Consider the following 24034-nt stretch of genomic DNA (forward strand, 5'->3'; position numbering starts at 1 on the left):
TTTTTGAGGGGCAAATGAAAAATTTATAAAAACGCTTTTGGGGGGCCCTCCACGGGGTTTCACCCCGTTCCCCTTGGGGGTTTGCAAAAACTTTTTGCTAAAAATGAAAAAACCCCAAAAAAACGATGCAAATTGGGGAAATTGCTGTCTTTCTTAAAAATTAAAAGACTGGGGCGGGAGGTAAAAGATTAATTGGTCTTTTGAAATTTGTGCATAAAAAGATGTCTTTAACTTCGCTATAGAATCAACAATATGGGGAAAGAGAATGGTTAGTGAAAGAGCGTTTGCGCCGACAAATGAAATGGGGGGACAGATAAACGAAAATTATGCGGAGGTGATATTGTTGATTTTTTCCCTTCGCAGAATATAAAAAAAGTCATAATTTGGAATTTTTTTTTAGAACGGGGGGATCCCCAAACAAACTGAGGTAAAACTTCTTTTGAGGGAATAGATCCCAAAGACGGGTTTGGCACTTGCGGGCACACCTCGGTCGGAAACAAATCATTATGACTCTGAATGGCAAAAGTGAGAATGTTTAATCCCCCGTATACCCATAATTTCGACATATTTGCCATTCCAGTTTAAGAGATTACAGTTTCCGCTGAAAATCGCATTCGCTATGACGATAAATAAAGCTCAGGGGCAAACATTAAAAGTAGCCGGCATTAATTTGGAAAAGAGTTGTTTTTCTCACGGACAATTATACGTGGCTTGCTCACGTGTTTCAAGTCCACAGAATCTCCATGTGTTGGCCAGAGAGGGAGAAACAAAGAACATAGTTTACAAAAATGTACTACAGTAATAAGGCCTCTTATTTTTAGCTTCCTACATTATTATACTACTTACATTAAGTTAGTACTTCCTACGCAGACGATGTTGCGGATGTCACACTGTCTAACATCGAGGGTTGGTAGGTGAGTAGTTAGTAGTATTTTAAACCGATTTACATTATTTATTATTATTATTAATTTTAAAAAAGAACAATATACTACACACTTATATATAGCAGTAGCGGTTGCCATCAGTTTTACATTATTTATTTTTTATATTTTTACCAATTCGATGAATTATGTGCTTAGTACTTTTTGATGTGAATTGAGGACCTGAAACGATAGTGGGACATTGCTGCAGGGGGACTTACCATTGGGAGAAACGAAAACCCATGTGGACAAAGTCGCGAGAGTAAAAGCTCCCGTTATTTATATATATTCTATATGTTCTAGTTATGTTATTTGGAGTGCCTCCTCTTTGCGTCCATACCCCACTTATATCAGAATTCGTTGTCAACCTATGACCGCCAAAGAAATCGTAATCGTGCCATCGCTAGCAACAATTTCAACTATGGACAAATTTTTAGCAAAAATAACAAAAGGTAATCATAAATGGTTTAATGTGCATATACATATGTTTTACTAATAAATTTTAATTTGAAGTAGATCAAGTTATAACTGAAACTTTGGTGGAATCCTCCGAAGAGGCTTCCTTCTTGGTGTCCGACGAAGATTGATGGAACAAATTAACAACATCGAACGACAGTCGTTTCTTCTTTTTCCGAAGTAAAAAGTTTGCCAAATTGATATTAAAGAACATAAGACAAGTGGTAATAAGCTTGACGTATGAGTTAAACTCTCCATCTGCGAAGCAATTATCCTTGCCACAAGAAAACACCAACGATGTGGATTTATGATTGTTATTACCTTCAAAGATCCTTCCGCACCACGGCAGCAGATGATCCTGCGTAGAATACTTTCCAGAGGCTGGTGTTTCGTTCTTCAAACTTTTCTTCTTCTTAGCCATTGGCGTAGCACCGCTTACGCGATTATAGTTCTTCAACAACATCGCGCCAGCTTTTTCTTTTCCAACGTCGCTCATTTGATATTCTAAGCGAAGCCAGGTTCCATCGTTCCAACGGCGTGAGAGTCTTCTTTTTCTCTCCCCGGCGGGTGCCGTCGAATACTTTCAGGAGCTGGAGTGGTCCACTCGACAATACATATGTCTTGCGCCAGCGCAGCCGTTAGTTTTTAAGAACTTTTCTCATCGTTCATCGAATGTGAATTTGTGTGACTCGCAACTTCTGGCAGAACTTTTTTCGAAACCTCAGCAGTTGTTGTCATCGTCCGCCTCTGCACCATATAGCAGGACGGCAATTATGAGTGAGTTATAGAGTTTGGCTTTTGTTCGTGCCAAGAGAGGACTTTACTTCTCAATTGCCTACTCAGTCCAGTAGCACCTGTTGCAAGAGTTACCCACCGTTGAATTTCAGGCAGACATTGTTGGTGGGGTTTACACTGGTTCCAAAATAGATGAAATTATCTACGACTTCAAAGTTATGACTGTCAACAGTAGCGTGAGAGCCAAGTGCCGAATGTTTGTTTGAGGACAGGAGATATTTCGTCTTGCCCTCGTTCACTGCTAGACCATTTTATCCAGTCTGGTGAAAGCAGAACTATCAGCGCGGGTGTGAGGCCGATGATGTCAATATCATCGGCATACGCCAGCAGCTGAACGCTCTTATGAAAATTGTACCTGCTCGATTAGGTTCTGCAACTCGAATTATTTTCTCCAGCAGCAGATTGAAGAAGTCGCACGATAGGGAGTCGCCTTGTCTGAAACCTCGTTTGTTATCGAACGGCTCGGAGGGGTCTTTCCCGATCATGTCGGAGCATTTGTTGTTGCTCAACGTCAGTTTACACACCCGTATTAGTTTTGCGGAGATTCCAAATTCAGACATCGCCGCATAAATGCAGCTCCTTTTCGTGCTGTCGAAAGCAGCTTCGAAATCGACGAAGAGGTGGAGTGTGGAGATTCTCCTTTCACGACACCCAAAGGCAATGGAACGTGTGCTCCATCGTCATCGATTGGGGTATCGGGTTCGCCTTCTCCTGGTGTTGTACGTTCACTGCCATTCAGCAGGCTGGGAATAATTTCCATAATTTAAGTATGCTCTGGGCATCCGTCACTAGATCACCTTTGAGAGTTCTACAAGGGTACGCTCCGTTCTTGAAACCTTCTGTAAGCTGCTGCATTTTTTCGTAGAATTTTCGAGCACTACCCCTGTCGGCCAGCTTATCAAGCTCTTCATACTCAAGCCTTTCGGCCATTTTCTTTTTCTGTCTGCAAATGCGTCTCGCTTCCCTCTTCAACTCTCGGTATCTATCCCATCCAATATGTGTTGTGATTGTTCGTAACGTTTCGAGGTATGCAGTTTGTTTTCTCTCCGCTACGACACGGCACTCCTCGTCGTTCTTTCGTGTTTTCCGGAAACCAATGGTTTCGGTTGCAGCTGTACGTAAGGAGTTTGAAATGCCATCCCACAGTTCCTTTATACCGAGTTCTTGGCGAGTGCTCTCAGAGATCAGGAGTGCAAGTCGAGTAGAAAATCGTTCGGCAGTCTGTTGTGAAGGCAGCTTCTCGACGTCGACCCTTGCTTGTGTTTGTTGACGTGCGTTTTTTTGCTGCACAGAGGCGGGTGCGTATCTTGGCTGCAACGAGATAGTAGGCCGATAGATAGTGGCCGAGTCGATGTTAGGACCTCCGAGCGTACGCACGTCTAAAACAATGGAGACGTGTTTTCCGTATATCACAACATAATCGATCCAGTTGGTGGCTTTCCGATTCGGAGACAGTCAGGTGGCTTGATGAGTTTTCTTATGTTGGATTCTAGTAATAAAAATAACCATATTTCGGGCCCCGGCGAAGTCGATCAGCCTCAACCCAATGGGGGTGCTTCCTCGTGGAGGCTGAATTGACACACCGTAAGGCCAAAGATACCTTGTTTGACCACCCTGGCGTTAAAGTCGCCAAGCACGATTTTGACATCGTGGAGGGGGCAGCTCTCATAGGTGCGCTCCAAGTGTTCATAAAAGGCATCTTTGGTCACATCGTCCTTCTCTTCCGTCGGGGCGTCGGCGCAAAGCAGCGATATGTTGAAGAAATTCGCTTTGATGCAGATTGTGTCTAGACGTTCATCCACAGGAGGGAATTACAGCCCTCGGCGACGAAGTCTCTCTCCCACCACGAATCCCACTCCAAATTTGCGCTCCTTCATATGGCCACTGTAGTAAGTGCCACAAGGACCAACTCGTCTTAGTTCTTCTCCCATCCATCGCATTTTTTGGGCGGCGGTGATGTCAGCGATCACACTAACGAGGACCTCAACCAGCTGGGTAGCGGCACCTTCCCAACTAAGAGACCGGACATTCCAGGTGCATGCCCTCAATTCGTAGTCCTTAATTCGTTTGCCATGGTCGTCATCAAAAAGGGGTCACTCATCCGAGGCTTGTTGTTCTTTTCATTGGTTGCGTTTTTTACGTGGTGGGTCCCAAACCTAGCGCACAACCCTATGCAGGGGATGTTTCGCCTTCTCACATAAGTTCGTCTTCAAACGGATGTTCTTTGGCTACCCAGGGGATACTTGGTCGATGACCGGAAGTGCGCTGCTTGAGCCATATGTAAAATAATCGTTTCTGGCCACTCCCAAGTGATTGTCGATCAGAGAACTTTTGTATGTCTGACAATAAATGCACGAAACACTATCCACGTGTTTTTCTTTCGGAAACGCAAACTGGAAATAATGGCGTAGCTCACCGGACGACAATGGCAGAACATTCAACATTCAATTTAGAAGAGTGAATATCGAAGTTGACAACTCATGGAACGTACCATATTCGCCATTACTGTCTATCTAATTCACATTCAAAACGCATATCAATGTTGAGTATCGCAGTTTGGTGAAATCGATTAAGCAAATTAAAGTTTGGTGAATCGATTAGGGCAAAATAGTGTATTTAAACCCAGAGAATACAGTACAGCCAGCGGAAAAACCGCCAACAAAAAAATTGACGAGTTGTTTTTAACTTGCGTCAGTGATCCGTTTGCGAGGAATGCCTTGATATTATACATGGAATGCATCGTCGAAGAAATGGTTACGCAGAAAGCAAGGCCAAGTAGTAGATGAACATCCAGGTGTGTCCTCAACTAATGCAATAGGACTAATTTATGCAATACACCAAAATGGGTGGATGTTGTGAAAAAGAAGAAGCCAATTCAGAAGAAAATTAGAACGAAACTGGACGCCATAATAATAACCAAAAAGGAGGGAGACCTACTCATCGAGTTGAAAAATCAGGCAGAGAGCCGAATCATTTCAAACCGTCTTAGAGGGAGCGGTGGGTGAAATGGCGCTGATACAGCCAAAAACACATAACGTTACAATAGTGTGTAAAGACTTAGACGAAATTGCAACACCAGAAGAAATCTGCGAGACACTAAAAAAAGAGTGTGTGTTCCAAAACTTGGAGAAATCAAGCGTGAAAAATATGAGGAAAACCCGAAGTGGCACACAAATAGCTCTTATTTGTCTGCGCGCTCAAGACGCTAAAGTTGCACTAAAATTGGGCAAAGTGAAGATAGGGTGGTATATCTGTCGTCTTAGAGAATACTCACCCATTACCCGATGTTTTAGGAGCTTCCAACTGGGTCATATAGCACACAAATGTGTCAGTCAGACTGATCGGTCAGCCTTCTGTACACGCTGCGGAGCTGCAGGGCACGTAGCAAAAGTGTGCAAAAATGCCCCGAGTTGTATGCTTTGCAAAAGAGAGCACTCCGTCTTAAGTACGACATGTCCGAAGTACGTACAAATGATGAAAAAATGAGGTTGTTACAACTAAACCTTAATCACTGCGCTGCATCACAAGATCTGCTAAAACAAACAGTTCAAGAAGAGAATATAGATGTCGCCTTACTAAGCGAACCATATAGTTTGCGTTCGGAGAGCTCTTGGTAAAGATAGAAGTGGCAAGGCAGCAATATGGGCCTGCAAAGGACAAGCTTTCTCATCCCGCTCCAAAGAAGTCCATAACGGCTTTACATGGGCGAAGATGCAAGGTATATATTTTGTAAGCTGCTATGCTCGTCCTAGCGCAACAATTAGAGAATTTGAAGATTTTCTCCTGGAGCTGTCTCTAGAGACCAGAAACAAATCGCCAATAATAATAGCGGGTGATTTTAACGCATGGTCTACTGCTTGGGGTAGCAGAATTACAAATCACCGTGGTCGCCTCATTCTAGAATTTTTGAGTCAAACAAACCTCACGATTCTAAACAATGGCACAAAAAATACGTTTCAAAAGGGTAATAAAGGTTCTATAATAGACCTAATGTTTACTAACGACACGCTTAGCAGACATATTAAGTGGAAGGTATCAGATATTTACACAAATAGCGACCATATGGCTATAATCGCTGAAGTTTCGTTTTCCCAAGAAGGGGAACTGTCTCGCAGAAATCCCTCTCGAAAACGTAGTTGGCGTGAAAAGGAATTTGATATCGACGTCTTTGAGAGCGTCTGGAGTGCGGCAAAGGCACCAGGCGAAGACGCCACCCACTTAGTATCCGCTGTGCAGAAGGAACTAGTTGCAGCATGCGACGCAACTATGCGCAGGACGAGATACAATAACAATCGAAAGCCGGTATACTGGTGGAGCGACGAAATCGCCAAGCTGAGGAAGCTCTGTCACTCAGCTAGACGTCGCGCTCAACGAAACCAGGGAGGGGAAAACGAAATCCGCCTCAGAGAAGCATTTAAATGCCAAAGAAAGCTCCTGAAGTCAGCCATTATCCGTAGTAAGAGATCCTGTTTCGAAAAGCTATGTGAGGAAGCGAACATAGACCCCTGGGGATCGGCATACAAAATTTGTATGTCGAAATTCAAAAATAAGTCGCAGCTACCTAAGAACGCATCATTTATGAAAAATGTTGTCGAAGCGTTATTCCCCACACATGCATCCATTTCCTACATTAAAAGAAACGAAGCTACGGAGCCACCTCTATTAGTCACAGAAGACGAACTATTGGCTATTGCGAAACAAATCAAAACCCCTAAAGCGCCTGGAATAGATGGTATACCAAATAGAGCCCTTAAAGAAGTCATAACTCTTAGACCCAGTTTATTTATTAACATGTACAATGCGTGTATATTAGAAGATGTGTTCCCCGATCCGTGGAAGATTCAGCGCCTGGTTCTACTCCCAAAGCCAAAAAAGCCACCAGAAGAACCTTCATCATATCGACCCCTTTGCATGCTCGACACGATTGGGAAAGTGTACGAAAGCATTGTAAGAAACCGCTTGGACCTAGCTATCCAAAAAGCCGGCGGATTATCAGAGAGACAATACGGCTTCATAAAAAAGAGATCCACTATTGACGCACTACGAGAAGTCGTCGATATTGCGAAATGTGCAGTAAGTGGCAAAAGATGGAAAGGTGGCACAAAAAAGTATTATGCGCTGATTACCCTGGATGTCAAGAATGCGTTCAACTCAGCAAATTGGGCAGACATAATTAAAGCCCTGGATGAAATACAGGCCCCTGAGTACCTCATAAATATAATAACGAGTTATTTTAAAAACAGAAAGCTGATCTTTGAGACGGACGAAGGCACCAAGAGCTACTCTATCTCAAGTGGAGTACCACAAGGCTCAGTGTTAGGCCCACTATTATGGAACCTTATGTATGACGGGGTGCTAAGAAGACAGCAATCAACAGAGTTGAAACTAGTAGCTTATGCGAACGACCTCCTGGTGGTAGCAGTCGCCAAACAAGTAGCCGACCTGAGAAATAAATGTAATGGGTGCTTAAATAGTTTACGCCAATGGTTCTCATCTATGAGTCTGAAACTGGAGGAGGAAAAAACAGAAGTTTTACTGATAAGCACTAGGAAGTTAGAAGAACGAATAGAGCTCACCATAGGGGAATTTAAGAATACCTCGCAGCCGCAATTGAAGTATCTGGGGGTAATATTAGATTCCAAATTAAAATTTAAAGAACACTTGGAGTATGCTTCCGCCAAGGCAAACAGAATTTATAATACACTATCGAGAATGATGACCAATAGAGGTTGTGTGCGTTCCAGTCGGCGATTCTTAATAGCTAAAGCAATGAGTTCCATAATACTGTATGCAGCACCAGTATGGATACAGGCAATGGATATAAAAGCGTATGCAAAACAAGTAATTGCAGTTCATACGCTTTCTGCAATTCGCGTAATAAGTGCTTTCCGGACTATATCAACCGACGCTGCTGATGTATTAGCCAGCATGCCGCCCATTGACATCCAGGGAGATGAACTCGAGCGTTTAGCAGGAGCGGTGAAATTCCTCATCCAAAGGGCGCTGGACCCATCGACTCATACCGGACATCCACTCGTGGATAGACAGACGACATGGGGACTTAGATTTCTATCTGACCCAAATACTTAGTGGACATGAATGCTTTAAAAGCTACCTTTTCAGATTCCACAATGACATTAGTCCGAACTGTCCGACATGTACAGAGCATATAGAAGACCCTGAACATGTATTATTGCATTGCCCTCGATTTTCGAATACAAGGGAACAGCTAAAAAACACACTCGGTGGTAGTTTTACGGTCGATAACTTGACGACACTCATGTGTCAGTCGACTGATAAATGGAAAGCTGTCAGCGAAGCGTCAGTGTTCATAATGACCAAACTGAGATCTTTTCAACAGACTAGGCGTCCGTCAGTCCGCACAATAGAGGAGACTTAAATGTCTTGTCCCTCCCACGAACATTGCTTCTATTGATTAATGTAGTCGGTTAAACTTCGTTTGAGTGTGTGCAATTTTTTAAGAAGCATGCTAGCAATTACAATTGACATTGCCGATGAAATTTTACATCATATTCGCTTGGAACTGGAAATGGGCAAGTTTTGGTTGTTACTTCCACTTGCCTTTTGTCAATTCACTTCAATGAAAGGTGAACTCATCGCGAATGTTTATCAGAACATTATCGTAACTACGATTGCTTGAGTGCACGCGCAATTTTAGCTGCCAAAAATACCGATGTTAATGACTTAAACGGGACGATTTAAATCGATCGATCGTCTTGACAGTAAAGACGAAGCCGTGAATTATCTAGTGGAATTTCTAAATTCTTTGAAATACGGCCAGATATACGTTGCGTGTTCACGAGTTGGGAAACCATCTTCACTGTACATTTACGAACCGGAACAGAAACCAAAAAATGTTGTTTATCAAGATGCGTTACATTGAAAAAAGACTTTAGAAAAATCGCAAATAAATGGTTTTCAACACAATATAAATTCAACTCTCTTTTCATTTCAAAACACACAATTTCACGCAGGACAACGCCTGCGGGGTCAGCTAGTATTTTATAAAAAAAAAATCGTTTTTTCGTAGAGGATGTCGCACTGCTAACTACAGTGATTGGCTGAATATACAGACTTAAAATCGAAGTTGTCTCTCGGAATTCAAACACGTCGTAACCTAATTCCAAATATTTTTCGAAGGGAAATTATTGAAATCACTGACCAGAGTTCAAAACCTAATAATATTAGGGATAACGTTCTCAAAAGAAGTTATGCCAGTGTAGTAAAAGGCAATATGCTCCAAAAGCAACTAAATGGAACCGTTGCAATTATAATTTTAAACATAACCCAATTTATGAAAACTCATCTAACTAATAAGAACAATATTTCTATATAGGGATATAGGCTCTATGTTACAAATCAAACTATGATATGCTATGAAAAAATATAATAGTATAACTCATACACTGACCGACATATTCGACATAGGATTTGTTAGAAAACCGAAAATCATTATATGTATGTAGTTTGTGGGACTTGAGGTAATATTATCTTTATATATATAAATTTTCTGACCGTGTATTTGTAATTGAACTGCTCCTAAATGGCTGGACCGATTTTGATGAAATTTTTTGTGTGTGTTTAAGGACATTCGAAAATGGTTTAGATTCACAATTTGGAGATTCACCACTGGAAAATGTTTTTTTAAATTAATTTTTCATTTGTAATTAGTTTGGAATGTTTTACATCGGATCGGATATATTGCGCTACCATCGCAGTATCCAATACTCAAACCTTAAATTGGCGTAAACGTGCAATAAACAAAACGATGCCAAAATAAAAGGCGACATCTGTAGATAAGTTTTCATAAAACAGAGTTGTTCGTTCTTAAGTAATAAAATTCAATACATCTATGGGTAGCTATAACATTTTTTTCATAGCTGCTAACTATTGGACGGGGTATCTTGACAGGCAATTTAAAATTGCAAAAGATCTGGCATAAAAAAATAGCGGCATAACTGAAGTGTTGATAAACAGGTCTATTAAACTTTGAGATATACAGAAATCTTTTCAAAGCATTGCACAGAACAATGCAATATTTAAACGGGAACGATGAAGTACTTATATGCGTTCAATTTCAAATTGATCCCTTCTGAAAAATAATAAAATTGCTAAATATTGGGAATGGTAGAATAGAACTACAATCAAATACACAGTGCAATGAATTAAAACCGGATCATTTATCATTCGATGAATAATATACCACGGGCATCCCAAAAGACTGATGCCATAACCTTGCAGGCGATTTTTTTGTCTTTCCACTTTCTACATTTTCAAAATAACATTTTTCCAAAAAATGAATATTTAGTTTAATATTGTTAATGTACAGAAAAATTATGCAAATTGGGTTGGGAATATATCATTGCTCATTTTAAATTTAGTATTTTAATAGGTATATGAAATTTATGCCACCATTATTATAAAGTAGTCCAAAAATATGAATTCTTATTTTTCCCAGAAATATACATTTGTAAAAAAAGGATCTTTATCCTTTGTTATTATCTTATTTTTCCCAGAAATATATTTGTAAAAAAAGGATCTTTATTCTTTTTGTATTTTCAACATAGAAGATTTAAGGAGTTCAAGAGCTCAAAACGTGCGCTACATCAGCTACCTACCCGATGGCATTTCGCAAATGATAAAATAAATTTTCAAGAGCTTCTGTCGAGAATTCATACCTGGGATTCATAAAGGACAGTTCGGCTGGACACATTTGTTACTTTTTGTACTTTCCTCTCAAAACTATTTATTTTGGAATTTGTTACTGTTATGAAGTGCATATCTATATAAGTATATAAAAGAAAGGAAATTTGTTCAAAATTCATGTTTGTAAGAATCATTTGAATATTTCATTTCTTAAAAAAAGAAAAACAAAAACAATAATAAAAACAATAAAAAAATCATCACATCTATATATACTATATAAAAGAAAGTTGTTGTGAGTTACACCATTTATATGTAACTCAAGAACGGCTGAACCGATTTGGCTGAAAATTGGTGGAGAGGTAGCTTAGAACCAGGGTAAGGATATAGGATACCTTTTATCTCTTTTTGTCAAAGTTTAATACAACTCATAAATACAACTTTTATATTTTAAATCATAAGCATTTGTTCAAAATTCATGCTTGCAGGACCAGCTTTTGACCGATGCTACGGCTGCTACTATGCCGATCTCTTTCGACCAATTCAGCGATTTTATCGCAATTTTCGACGACAGGCCTTCCGGATCGTGGCGCATCTTCGACCACCTCTACACCAGAGCGATAACGTTGAAACCATCGTTGTCCATCGGGTCCATAAACTGCACAAATTTTATTGGCGGCTTGAGATGCATTTTTGCCTTTATCGTAGTAGTACTGTAAAATATGCCGTATTTTGCTCCATGTTTGCTACGCTATAACTCACGAACGACTTAAAAAACGACAATCAATCAAACACGTGTTAGCGCGTGAAATGAGCTTTCGAAAAAGGTATAGCATGACCCGATGCGACGAATAAAACTAGAACTACGCGCTTTCAGCGCCAACTAGCGCAAATTCCGCAAGACTTTTTTGACAACCTATTATTATACCACGTGCATCCCAAAATACTGATGTCATAACCTTTCCAGCTGCCCTTTTCGTTTTCCACGCCTGAGAACCGGTTCATCATGTGCAGTCCACTAGAATGACTGTCGATTGGACTCCAGTGGGAAATGATTTAGCTATATTTCTATCACTAACGAAAAATTTCGGCTTTATTCCGATTAGAGAGCACTTAAACACTGCTCAGAATCAGTTATTCGTTGTTTTTGTTGGATTATGAACTTGCGAGGCACCTACTTTGCTCATTTCGCCTGTTTCCAGCTTAGCAAATATCTTTTCAACGGTGGATTTCCCTGAGCCCAAATTCAACAATATTTTCCCCAAAAAAGCAATGCTTTATTTACACATTAAATGCTTTATGCTCCATTTTTTTGTAAACTAACACAAGTTGCTTCACAAAAATGCTATATCTCATTAACTAATAGTTATAATCTAACTAATAGAAATCATATAGATGGTAGTAGTAGTATTATCTATGTATCAGCCACAGTGAAGCGTGGACGGGTCCTCTAATATTTAGATAAAATCTATTTTTGCAAATACCATATTCTATTAACATCCCACATACTAAAAAAAATGTTCCCGGGGTTTCATAAAGTACCTCGCAAGTAATAACCAATACATGGAGTCAGCCGGATGTTCGAAAAATTTAAATTACTTATAGCCTCCGTATATCAAGTTTTCGCCCAATTTTATCTATTTAAGCACCGAGATACACTGTTATGATAGTAATTTTCATTGAGATAACTCATATATTGACCGATATACTTGTATGCGGTATAAAGTCACCCGGATGTTCGAAAATCTTTATATTAGGTATATTCAACCCATTTTTAATACACGGAATTATTATTTTCAGGAAAGGATTCTCTCTGAATTTCAATTGCATATCCCATACATCGACCGATATTTTCGGTCAAAAGTCAACTATAAGTCTTAGGGTCAAGATATTCGGTACTTAGGAGCTTGAACAGTTTTGGTTGAATTTCCGGTCATAAGGTGGCATACTCTAAAGGCATTATTCAATCAAAGTTTTATCCCGTTATATTGATCCCGCACGTTTTGTAGTCGATCGTATTGTTTCGAGGTAGGCAGCCTGTTTTCTCTCCGCTGCGACACGGCACACCTCGTCGTACCAGCTGTTCTTTTGCATTTTCCGAAAACCAATGGTTTCGGTAGCAGCTCCCATATTTCGGGCCCCTGCGAAGTCGACCAGCGCGATCCATTTGGGGATATTTCGTCGTGGAGGCTTAATTTACCGACCGTAGCGCCAAAGATACCTTCTTTGACCACCCTAGCTTTAAAGTCGCCAAGCACAATTTTGATATCGTGGTGCGGGCAGCTCTCATAGGTGCGCTCCAAGCGCTAATAGGAGGCATCTTTGGTCACATCGTCCTTCTCTTCCATCGGGGCTTGGGCGCAAACAGCGATATGTTGAATAACTTCGCTTTGATGCGGATTGTGGCTAGACGCTCATCCACCGGAGTGAATGACAGTACTCGGCGACGAAGTCGATCTCCCACCACGAATCCCACTCCAAATTTGCGCTCCTTTATATGGCCACTGTAGTAAGTGCCACAAGGACCTACTCGCCTCTGTCCTTGTCCCGTCCATCGCATTTCTTGGACGGCGGCGATGTCAGCCTTCATTCTAACGAGGACATCAACCAGCTGGGTAGCGGAACCTTCCGAATTAAGGGACCGGACATTCCAGCTGCATTCCCTTTAATCGTAGTCCTTATTTCGTTTTGTCTTTTTCATTGGTACTGTTTTTTACGTGGCGGGTCCCAATCCCAGCGCACAACCCTGTGGAGGGGATCTTTTACATTCTCACTTTAACTCTCCTTCAAACGGATGTTCTTAGGCTACCCAGAGGATACTTGGTCAAAGACCGGAAGTCGGGAGCTGCTTGAGCCACATGGAAACGGATCTTCTCTGGCCACTCCCAAGTGATTGGCGATCAGAGAACTTTCCTCACTTGTGTGATCTTCTACACATGACTCCATCCTCCTAGTTCTTCAAAATAATTTATATAATTTATAATACAGGTTTCTGGAAATAAGAATGATAGTTCCAGTTCATATTTGCTTGATTTCATAGACATGCGTGAGTTATGTAATTAAATACACGTTTTAAGTAGCTTTAGCTCTTTTTATTTTAAGATTAAATAATACAAAATTTACTTACCTCTAATAAACCTTAAATGTAGGAAAGAATGCACGGTATGATGATTTAAAATAGAGAAGCGAGAGTATGTCAAATGATGTTGTTGTTGTTAAATAAAATATAATTAAATAGAGAGTCGTTATATTGTTGTTACATTAGCAAAGCTAAAGATAAAGATAAACTTAATTGTTGTTTCTGTTAAATTTATATGTAGCTTCCCCATCGTTAAACATGTCGAATACCCAGAGAAAAGAAACTGGAACTCTTTACATACTTATACTAAAACTTGTCACTATTTATAGTAAATTTATATCAGTATATATGTATTTATATATTAGCCTAAAAACTTAAATTTCATATGTCATTGTCTTACTTATAACTAAACTTATTTCTTCAATATTAAATTTGTCTGCCTTTTAATATTTGTAACATATACATTATTCAATTTATCTTTTATAATTTTTGCTTGTTCTTTTTGACGTAGATTCTTATAATTTTTAATATAACATTCTTTTCTGTTTTCCTTATAATTTTCTCTATGTAAATTTCTTTTATTTATATACCTTGTTCGCTTATTATACTTATTTATATGTAACTTATTACAATTTCCTGATTCTACGTTAAATGGTTTTTCTTTTGTAATGTAATGATTAAGAACATTTAAAACAACTTCACATTTGGTTCATATTCATACAAGTATAATTTTATTATCTGTTTTGTAAAGTATTATATTTGCTGTCGTCAAGATCTGTTAAGATTCCAATTTTCCCATTTGTTATATGTTGTCGCAATTTTTCTTCTAAATCACTATTAAGATCTTCTAAATTTATATATGTATATTTTTCTCTTATCATTAATTATTTCAAAATCCTTTATTTTCGTATTTGTTAATATAATTTGTATTGGAAATGTATTAACCACTGTATCTAAAATGCTAATATGGTTGTTAAGGACTTCTTATTGGGAATGAATTGTCATTGCATCGTTATTAATATTATTATACAGAGAATTTGTGCTATCGAAACTACCTAAATTTATTTCGTGGGTATCAGAATTTATTCTTCTTAAGAAGTCTGCTTCATGATTATTTCTTCCCCTTATGTAATCTATATTCATATTGTAGTCGCTTAACTTAATTAACCGCCGGTAAAGTCTTGGACTTGCGTCTTTTCCCTGCGTTTTTGATAATACCGCTTGACGTTCGGAGCGCTCGGCGGGCACAGCTCAAACTTTAAACGCGTTTTTCTCAAAACACACTTTTTTAAACTGGCGGACATGATTCCGGTCGACCTTCTCAACCGATTTGCTGAAATTTTGTTTTTTGAATATTCACAAAAACGTCTGGCTATCGTCTATATTAGATTAATTTATTTTTAATTTTTTATAATTTGTTCACAATGTTGTGACAAAACGTATGTAAAAAAAAAATTGAGAACATTAAAAAAAAATCTTTTTTATTTATCAACATTTTCATGATTCTAATAGGGACGATAACCATTCACGTACTTTTTAAGAATAAATTGGGTTTTTGTGTTTCAGATGATCCAAACATGATAAATCATGTCCGTCAGTGAAAAAACGCATCTCATTCACCCAGCCATTTCTCCGACAGATGTTATTCCGAAAAAATTTGGTTATGAACTACACTACATATGTATATACCTGATTCTAAAAACATCGATACATTGATGTTGCCTAGATCGATGTTTTATGTCGATGTTTTTTTCAAACACTCCACATCTTTGCAGCACTTTTTCTCAGTATTAATGCGGAAAAATCTGCTTCGAAATGCTTTGGCAAACTGTCATGTGTTTTGTTGTAAAATACGGAGAATTCGTTGGTTGAATGTGCACTTGAATAATACTGAGAATTCGCTTATGAATTAATGCGAAATAACTTTTACAAACAAATTTCGTGCTATGTGTATCAGAAGTTGTTTTTAAGCGTTTAATATAAGTTTTGTTTCGAACTCATCTATTGTCAATCACAACTTTATTACAGGTGTAGTGAATATAAAATATATGTAAATAAGACGTTTAAATATGTACAAGATATTTCAGATTTTCAAAATGCATTTTCCACTGTAGAAGGAAAAGGTTTTCTACAGATTATGAAAGAACTGGTTCCGCTTTTTAAAGTTCCAAGAAGAGAAACAATAAAATTACGAGTGGATGAAAAATATGAAGCGATGTCTTCAATTTTCAAAGAGTATATTCGTAAGTGCGACAGTTATTGCCTAACGTATGACATATGGATGGAGACTATGAAAAAATCAGTCGTTCCTTGGGGTAACAATTCATTTTTTGGACAATTTACGTTTGTTGAGTGGGACGTTAGGAGTAATCGAACTGCACGAAAGTCGTACATCTGCTTATTAAGAAGAAACTATGTTTAAACTTTTTAACGAGTGGAACGTTTCCATAAATAAAGTTTCTGCTTTTGTAACTGATAATGATTCAACCATGATGAAATTAAATGGAAGCGTAATAGTCAGAACGCGATGGAATTCATGTTTTTATATGTTAGAGAGATTTGTCCAGTTAGCCCCTATTTTAAGTGAAGTACTGCTCACTCGCCCAGAAGCACCCTCTACGAGTATGGTTAATGCCTCCGAGCTGAACAAAATTAAGGAGATGATTGAATTATTAAAGTGTTTTGAAATAGTGACCAGGAAGATTTCGACTGATACCTACGTTACCATTAGCAAGGTTATACCTTTAGTAAGCTGTTTAACTGAAGTTCTGACAAAAATTTCAGCTCGTGAACTGCAAAAGAACATGAATAAGAGATTTGACAAACTTGAATTTAATTCAGTTCTGGCGTTGGCTCCGAGATTTAAATTTCTGCATTTTAAAGATGCACTGGCTAAAAACAAAACAGTTTTTTATTTAAATAATTTCATAAAGGATGCAAATAATGGCGTTAGTACGTCGGAATCTTCGGATGAGTGTGCAACTGAAAACCCGTTTGATATTTGGAGCCATCATAAACAGTTGGCCCACCAAAATATGAAATGTAAGTTTTCCAATTTATCTGCTATAACAACAACGGAAGTTGAATTGCAAATGTATCTTGGATTAGCTGTTGCTTCTATCAATCAGAATCCACCAGAAATGTGGGATGATATGAAAAATGTATTTCCTGAATTGTATCTATAAACAAGCTTCCAAATATTTATCCATTGTGGCCACTTCAGTCCCTAGTGAACGACTGTTTTCTAAAGTTGGAGCAACGATCACACAGCAAAGAAATCGCTTGACAGGGAAAAAACTTTCCAAATTGTTATTTTTAAATTCTGTTTTAAGTAAATAATTTGTTGTTTGCTCAAAAACTATTTATATCTTTTATTTATTGAGAAAATGTTTTAATAGGTAGCTAAAATATATGTCAATTAAAGGCGTACTACTGTATTTCACTTATTTATGGTTCTGAAAAAAGTTTTTTATGCTCACTTATAAAATACGTTAAAAAGTTCAAAAATCCATCGATGTTTCGATACATCGATGTTTCAATGGCCAATGTTTTTGATTTCGATGTTGTTTGAAGAAACATCGATACATCGAACCATCGACGTTTCATTTCACGATGATTGCATCCCTACACATACTCAGAAATGATTTAATTTGTTTAATGGTTTTTGGAATTTTTAAACCCAATATATGTTAAACTTTTTCGGGCTTTGGCTTTACACCTTCGGTTGTCCAAACGAGACCTAGATAAAGAGTTTCCTTAGAGAAACATTTACATTTATTTATTTGTATTTTTAATTCTGCTTCTCTTAACTTGGTCATAACTTTTTTAATACTTTCTATATGTTCGCTCAAACTTGTGAAAAATATGAGTATATCATCCAAATAAGTATACTACACATATTTTATTGATTAAGTATTTCAGTACCCGATTAATTTATCTTTGGAAGTTGCTGGAGCATTTTTTAGACCAAAAGGCATCCGAACGTACTCATAATGTTCATGAGGTGTGGAAAAGGCAGTTTTCAACCAGTCTTCTTCTTTAACAAGAACTTGGTGAATCCCTTTTGACAAGTTTGTCTAGTAAACTGTCAATATTCGGAATCGGGAATTTATCGTCTGTTTTAATCTCGTTTAAGTTGCGATTAGCCACAACAAGTGTCCATATCTTTCTCCACTAAAGTCTGTCTTTGTAGGGACAACCCAGAGGGGACTATAATAAAGAGAATTACTTTATTTTATAATACCTTGTCTCAGCATATCTTTTATTGGTTTATTTACTTCTTGTTCGTGTTTGTGTGGATACTTACATACCCTGCCAACCACGGCTACCCGCTTGTGACGAATATTCCAATACAACTACACATTTTTTATAAAATTTGATCATCTTTTATATTTAATTCTACTATTACCTCCTAAGAAAATTTGACACTTCACTACCATGGAGTCTCATCGACTTGTACATAATCTGTATCCATCGGATTAACTACATTTCTTCTAAAATTTGTGCTATTATATCGTTGAAATTGATTAAAATTTTAGAATCCAAACTCGTTCGAATGATTGTTACTTTGTGCAAAATTGTTATTTTGGTTAAAACTGTTATTTTGTTGAAAATTTTTATTCGTTTTTCTTAATTATTGTTGTCTAGTACAACGCTGTTACTGTTATTTGTTATTGTTATATGTAAAAGAGTGATTTACATAACTACTCAGACCATTTCCAATTCTATTAATAGGAATCAGGCCCTCTCTTTCTAATAAGCTGTAAGCCTCTCTTCAACTATTTACTTTTCTACTAATAACAACAGAAGTTAAATTTGCATCAATGTTATTTAAGAATGTGCGTAGTATTATTTTTTCTGTATTTAAGGGACTAAATTCCAATGGGTTAGTTTTATTATATTACATTTTTTAATTTAATTTTGATAATAAGCTTAACAGTAACTTATAGTATTCACTTATCCTATTACAACGAGCTGCAACGTCTCTTGGAATTGTATTAGGATCTCCTTAATGGTACTCCAATTTGCACTTACCGGTAATGCTCTCACCGTATCTAAGGTCTCACCTTGTATTTTGTTGATAATTATTCCGCGGAGAATATATTCAGATGCCAGAGCTAAAATAGTATCCACTTCTCTTAAAAACGAGGAGAGAGCATATTCACCCTCTCCCCTGAACTCATGCACTCTGTGTGATATCGTCAATTGAGAGCGGAAACATTGCTCGCTCTTCATTCGCATTTGATTATGCCATTGTTGAGTGAGTTGGTAGAAATATGCATCAACTTCTTCAATTAACTGTTTATACTAACGCTAACTTCCAAATATATTATTGTCACGTCATTATTATACTTTGCACTTGTCGCCAACAGTGCAAATTAATAAAACCACGGTTTAACCTCAATAATTTTTCCGTTCACAAAGTAATGCTTGTACGTGTGTATACATACTTATATGTAGGTATGAGTTTTTATATTTTATTGATTTGTGTTTAAATAGTGTTTTTTTTTATTTATTTATTGTAATTTACATAACTTATATATTCTTTTTTTCAAAAAAAATTTCTAGAACAAATCATTACGTTCTCTTATCTTGCACCCATGTATAACAACATGTTTATTATGTATTTTATGTTTAGTAAAATATATTAATTTTTTTTGGTTATTTATTATTACAATTTTATTTTTATAAAAATAATTTATGCTTGCGGTTCTTGTTTTTTGCTCGACTGCGCTAGTAATGTAGTTAAATACACGTTTTAAGTAGCTTTAGCTCCTTTTATTTTCAAGGTAAATAAAATATAACTAAATAGAGAAAATAGAGAGTCGTTATATTGTTGTTACATTAGCAAAGCTAAAGAGAAAAAAACTTAATCCTTGTTATTGTTAAATATATATGTAACTCGAGTGACGGGAAAAGTAAAAATTTCACGTTCAGATAGCACAACAATGTTGAGGGAATGTTATGAAAGATCCAACATTAAGGCCAGTGCAGATCCAATTCTTTTTTGGAAAGTATAATTATAGTTAAGAAGGTAAACATTTTAAGATCTGACCAATTATACTTTCAGTTTGCAGACGATGAATTTAATGCAATAAAAGATTGTGTGCCAGCAACATCTTTGGAATCGGAGCGCATTTTTAGCAAATGTGGAAGGCTAATTACAGACCGTCGAACGCCCTTAAAATAAAAAAATGTTAATATGCTAACTTTCTGCAGTGGAAACTATTGGATTCTTCTTCTTCTTAATTGACGTAGACACCGCTTACGCGATTATAGCCGAGTTAACAACATCGCGTCAGTCGTTTTTCTTTTCGCTACGTGTCGCTAATTGGATATTCCAAGCGTAGCCAGGTCCTTCTCCACCTGGTCCTTCCAACGGAGTGGAGGTCTTCCTTTTCGTCTCCTTCCACCGGCAGGTACTGCGTCGAATACTTTCAGAGCTTGAGTGTTTTCGTCCATCCGGACAACATGACCTAGCCAACGTAGCCGCTGTCTTTTAATTCACCGAACTGGCGAACGACTGGCGCGCTGTTGTTAACTCGGCTATAACCGCGTAGGCGGTATTTACGTCAGAAAAGAAAAAGAAGCACATAAACCTACAACTTTGGAAGAATAATATTCTTATACAAAATTTTCCGCTTTACACAAAAGTTCTTGATAAATTTGGTCATAACAACATTCCTTTAAGAGTTATACATCAAATGACCTTAGCCTTCATATAAGTGATTTATACAATTTCTAAGTCTAAAAACAACACTTTTCTATACTCCCTCAAAACGATTCGTAATAATACATACATAAAAGTCAATTTGAGCTTTTATACCATTCGATGGGTTCCGGAAAGGCAAAAATTTAGTGACGTTGGAATTGTATAAGTTAACGCTAAATAAATTTCGTACCACAATACTCCACACGCGCAAAATCAATTTTAATGACCAAACGTCTTACAGACTGTGTGAACGGAAAACAACTAAGCGATACTGACACCTTGCTTCGCTGCGGCAGCATTGTTGCTAAACAAGGATAGTTGAAGGATATAATATTTCTGAATCTTATAATGCCCCTTTAAACTGGGAAGCTATTGTGAAATGTCTACATTTACATTATGCAGATAAAAGGGACATTGCTAACTTGGAATAGCAACAATATATAGTTGAACTCAAAGAATTCTATGCGCAACATTTGTCGCATGCGGCCACTATCAAATCTGGGAAGAACATTATTGACCCATTGCGAAGACTTTGGTATACCCAAATGGGTACTTCTCCGATTAGCTATAATAAGCGCTGCATCAATGGCAAATTTTATTAGGATATCGTCATCCTCTTCGTCACTGCCTTTAACAAAATTGTATAAAAAAACTTCGGTAGGTAATTTTATGTAATAAGTATATATACATACTAGAATCATTAGCGGTTATGTCCAGTATACATTTGTAGCTGAGTGCGTTCAATATATTTTGCTTTCCATTTAAATGAGACATTTTTATTCAAGAATTAAAAATTAATTTGCTATAAAAATATTGCGAATTGCGTTTACCTTCTGTATTTCTGTGTTGCTTTCCATTTTTTCTAAACGCGAATAGTCAGCTGATCAAAGTTGCCACTTTACCAGGAAACAAAAACACGAAGTAAAGTAGAGTAATTTTGCCTAAGACTGTTATTTCGAACTTGTATAGCAAACAACAACAAACAAAGTTACCACGTGGTAAAATGTTTTGAAGTTAACAGATGGCAAAATTAACACATCAGATAATATAGAACTGTGAACACCCTAATTATCCTTAATCAAGCAAGACCCTGTTTTCCAAAACAAAAATTTTGTTCCACAATTACCAATCGATCTTCAGCTAAAGATAACACTTTTTCGTCTGGGATCAAGTGGAGAGAGTGCCTCTATTAGAAAGATTGCAACATTGTTCGGAATAGGCGATGGCGGAACAGTTACCAAAGTGACAGAGCGGGTTATTACCGCATTGATTAATTTAAAATCTACATTTTTATGTTGGCCATCTAGAGAAGAAAGGCGAAAGATTGTCACAAAAACAATGAAAGAGCTTCCAGGATGTATTGGCAATGTTGACGGTACTGAAATCAGATTAGCAGAGTCGCCTTCAAAAGATCACGAACTATACTTCTCTCGCAAAAAACAGTATGCCATAAAAATGCAAGTAGTATGTGACTATTCACTAAGAATTAGACAAGCGACAATAGGATACCGAGGAAGCGTGCATGATGCAAAAATTTTTGCCGAATCTGCAATAGGTAAAAGCCCACAAAATTATTTCTGTCATCGGGAATGGATTGCTGCCGATTCGGCATATCCGCTAAGCCAACATCTTATTACACCTTTTCGACAAAACAGTACTGAGCAGTCAAAAGAAATGAGAGATGCATTCAATCAATATTTCTCTAAATATAGAGTACGTGTAGAAAATTGTTTTGGGAAATTAAAAGAAAAATTTTGCAGTTTAAAAGAACTACGGTTCCGATTAACGAACGAAACTAATTATAAAAATTGTTGTAGATGGATTTTGGCATGTTGTATCCTTCACAACATGCTGCTACAATTTAACTTAGACGAAAATCCTAGTTTAGAAAGCCAAGAAGAAACAGACTTCCCACAAGAAATTTATGAACACGACGACCTAAGAAAAGCTCTATCATATTTTGTAAACAATAAAGATATAATTATTTAATTTTATGTAGTATATATGTATAGTTTTATTTTTTAATTTTTAATTCCTCCATTGCTATTCGTTTGCAAAAGAGGTTTTTATCAACACAGGCTTCAGTTATTTAAATTGAATTAGTTTCGTATAGAAATCTAAACTTTACAAATTTTCATCGAAATATTCAACTTTTTAGTCGACATTTTTAGCCTTTTTGGTATGCAGTTCAATAGCCTATTAAATTTTATTGAAACAAAAGATGTTTAATATTTTTCTAATGAAGGTGTTATACATGTTTTCTTCATATAACGCGATTTATTTTCTATATGGAAGAAAATACTTCGGCCTGCGACATTTTTATTGCATTATTTTCATTTTTTCCATTTCAATTCTTTCTTTCATTTCCAATTCTTTCATAGCTATTCTCTCCCTCATTTGAATTTCCATAACTTGAATTTCCCTGTCAGCTTTTTTTTCTACCAACTCTTTTTCAAATTTTTCTTTATCAAACAACAATTGTTGCTCTTTTAGCATTAATTCATTTTCCCTCATCTTAAATTCCTTCTCGATTCTGTCTTTTTTTGCATCCAATAAGCTGGAGTGTACATCGAGAACGTCTGATAGGGCTGTACGCGAATATATACAATTTCGGACAGCCTTTGACGTAGAAGGGGTGACCAGAGGCTCGGGTAATGCCATGATTTCCTCGACGATTATATCGGAGGACGTGGCAACTTCTGGTGAACCAGTACATGCAATGTCCTCGGTATCCAATACAAGGCAGTTTGAAGTGAGCTCCCTATAGCCAAAAATGTCTTCTAAGTCATGCTGACATGTGGTTTCAACAAGATGGCGTACCGGGGACACATCCTTACAATCGCGTCTAAAAATTAAGTGTATTTGTAGGATATATACATTTAAAAATTTATGATGTGTAGAACCTACTTTTGGTAGTGTCACAATTATCCATGGTGCCACTTCCCGTTGTATTTTGCCAGGACTTGGCCTTGGTGTACTGCAATCTTAAGTTGTTTACCTTGCAACGCACCAGAGTCCAATGCAAGTCGCTGCCAGTTTGGTTTAAAAATTCTTTTATAATAATGTTGGGCCGTTGGTTTCTCTAGTGGCCTATTGTCCCTCAAAAAGTTGATTAAACTTTCATTTTCGCTGTCGGTCCACTTTCTGTAGGGAGCCTTTCGAACACGCTTATGTACAACCTGCAATAGAACAATTATAGGCAGAATATTTTCATATTTATATTTAAAAATATTGCGAATTACGTTTACCTTCTGTGTTTCTGTGTTGCTTTCCATTTTTTCTAAACGCGAATAGTCAGCTGATCAAAGTTGCCACTTTACCAGGAAACAAAAACACTAATTGTGCGTTCACAGTTTAAATGTCAAATATCGGGCAAAGTTGCCACATATGAAATTTCCCATAAACTGT

At 37.3% G+C, this 24034-nt stretch overlaps 1 protein-coding gene across 1 annotated transcript; it reads right to left on the reverse strand.

Moving 5' to 3' along the window:
- Positions 1-21015: 21015 nt before the first annotated feature.
- On the reverse strand, positions 21016-21674 carry LOC126765998 (uncharacterized). The gene is made up of 3 exons (XM_050483716.1): positions 21457-21674; positions 21319-21379; positions 21016-21254 (listed from the first exon to the last, which is right to left on the reverse strand). Exons 1-3 carry the CDS (start codon positions 21481-21483, stop codon positions 21016-21018), a joined length of 327 nt encoding a protein of 108 aa, XP_050339673.1. The 5' UTR covers positions 21484-21674.
- Positions 21675-24034: the final 2360 nt, after the last annotated feature.

Source organism: Bactrocera neohumeralis, unplaced genomic scaffold, assembly GCF_024586455.1.
Source record: "Bactrocera neohumeralis isolate Rockhampton unplaced genomic scaffold, APGP_CSIRO_Bneo_wtdbg2-racon-allhic-juicebox.fasta_v2 cluster11, whole genome shotgun sequence".
Taxonomy (NCBI): Eukaryota; Metazoa; Arthropoda; class Insecta; order Diptera; family Tephritidae; genus Bactrocera; species Bactrocera neohumeralis.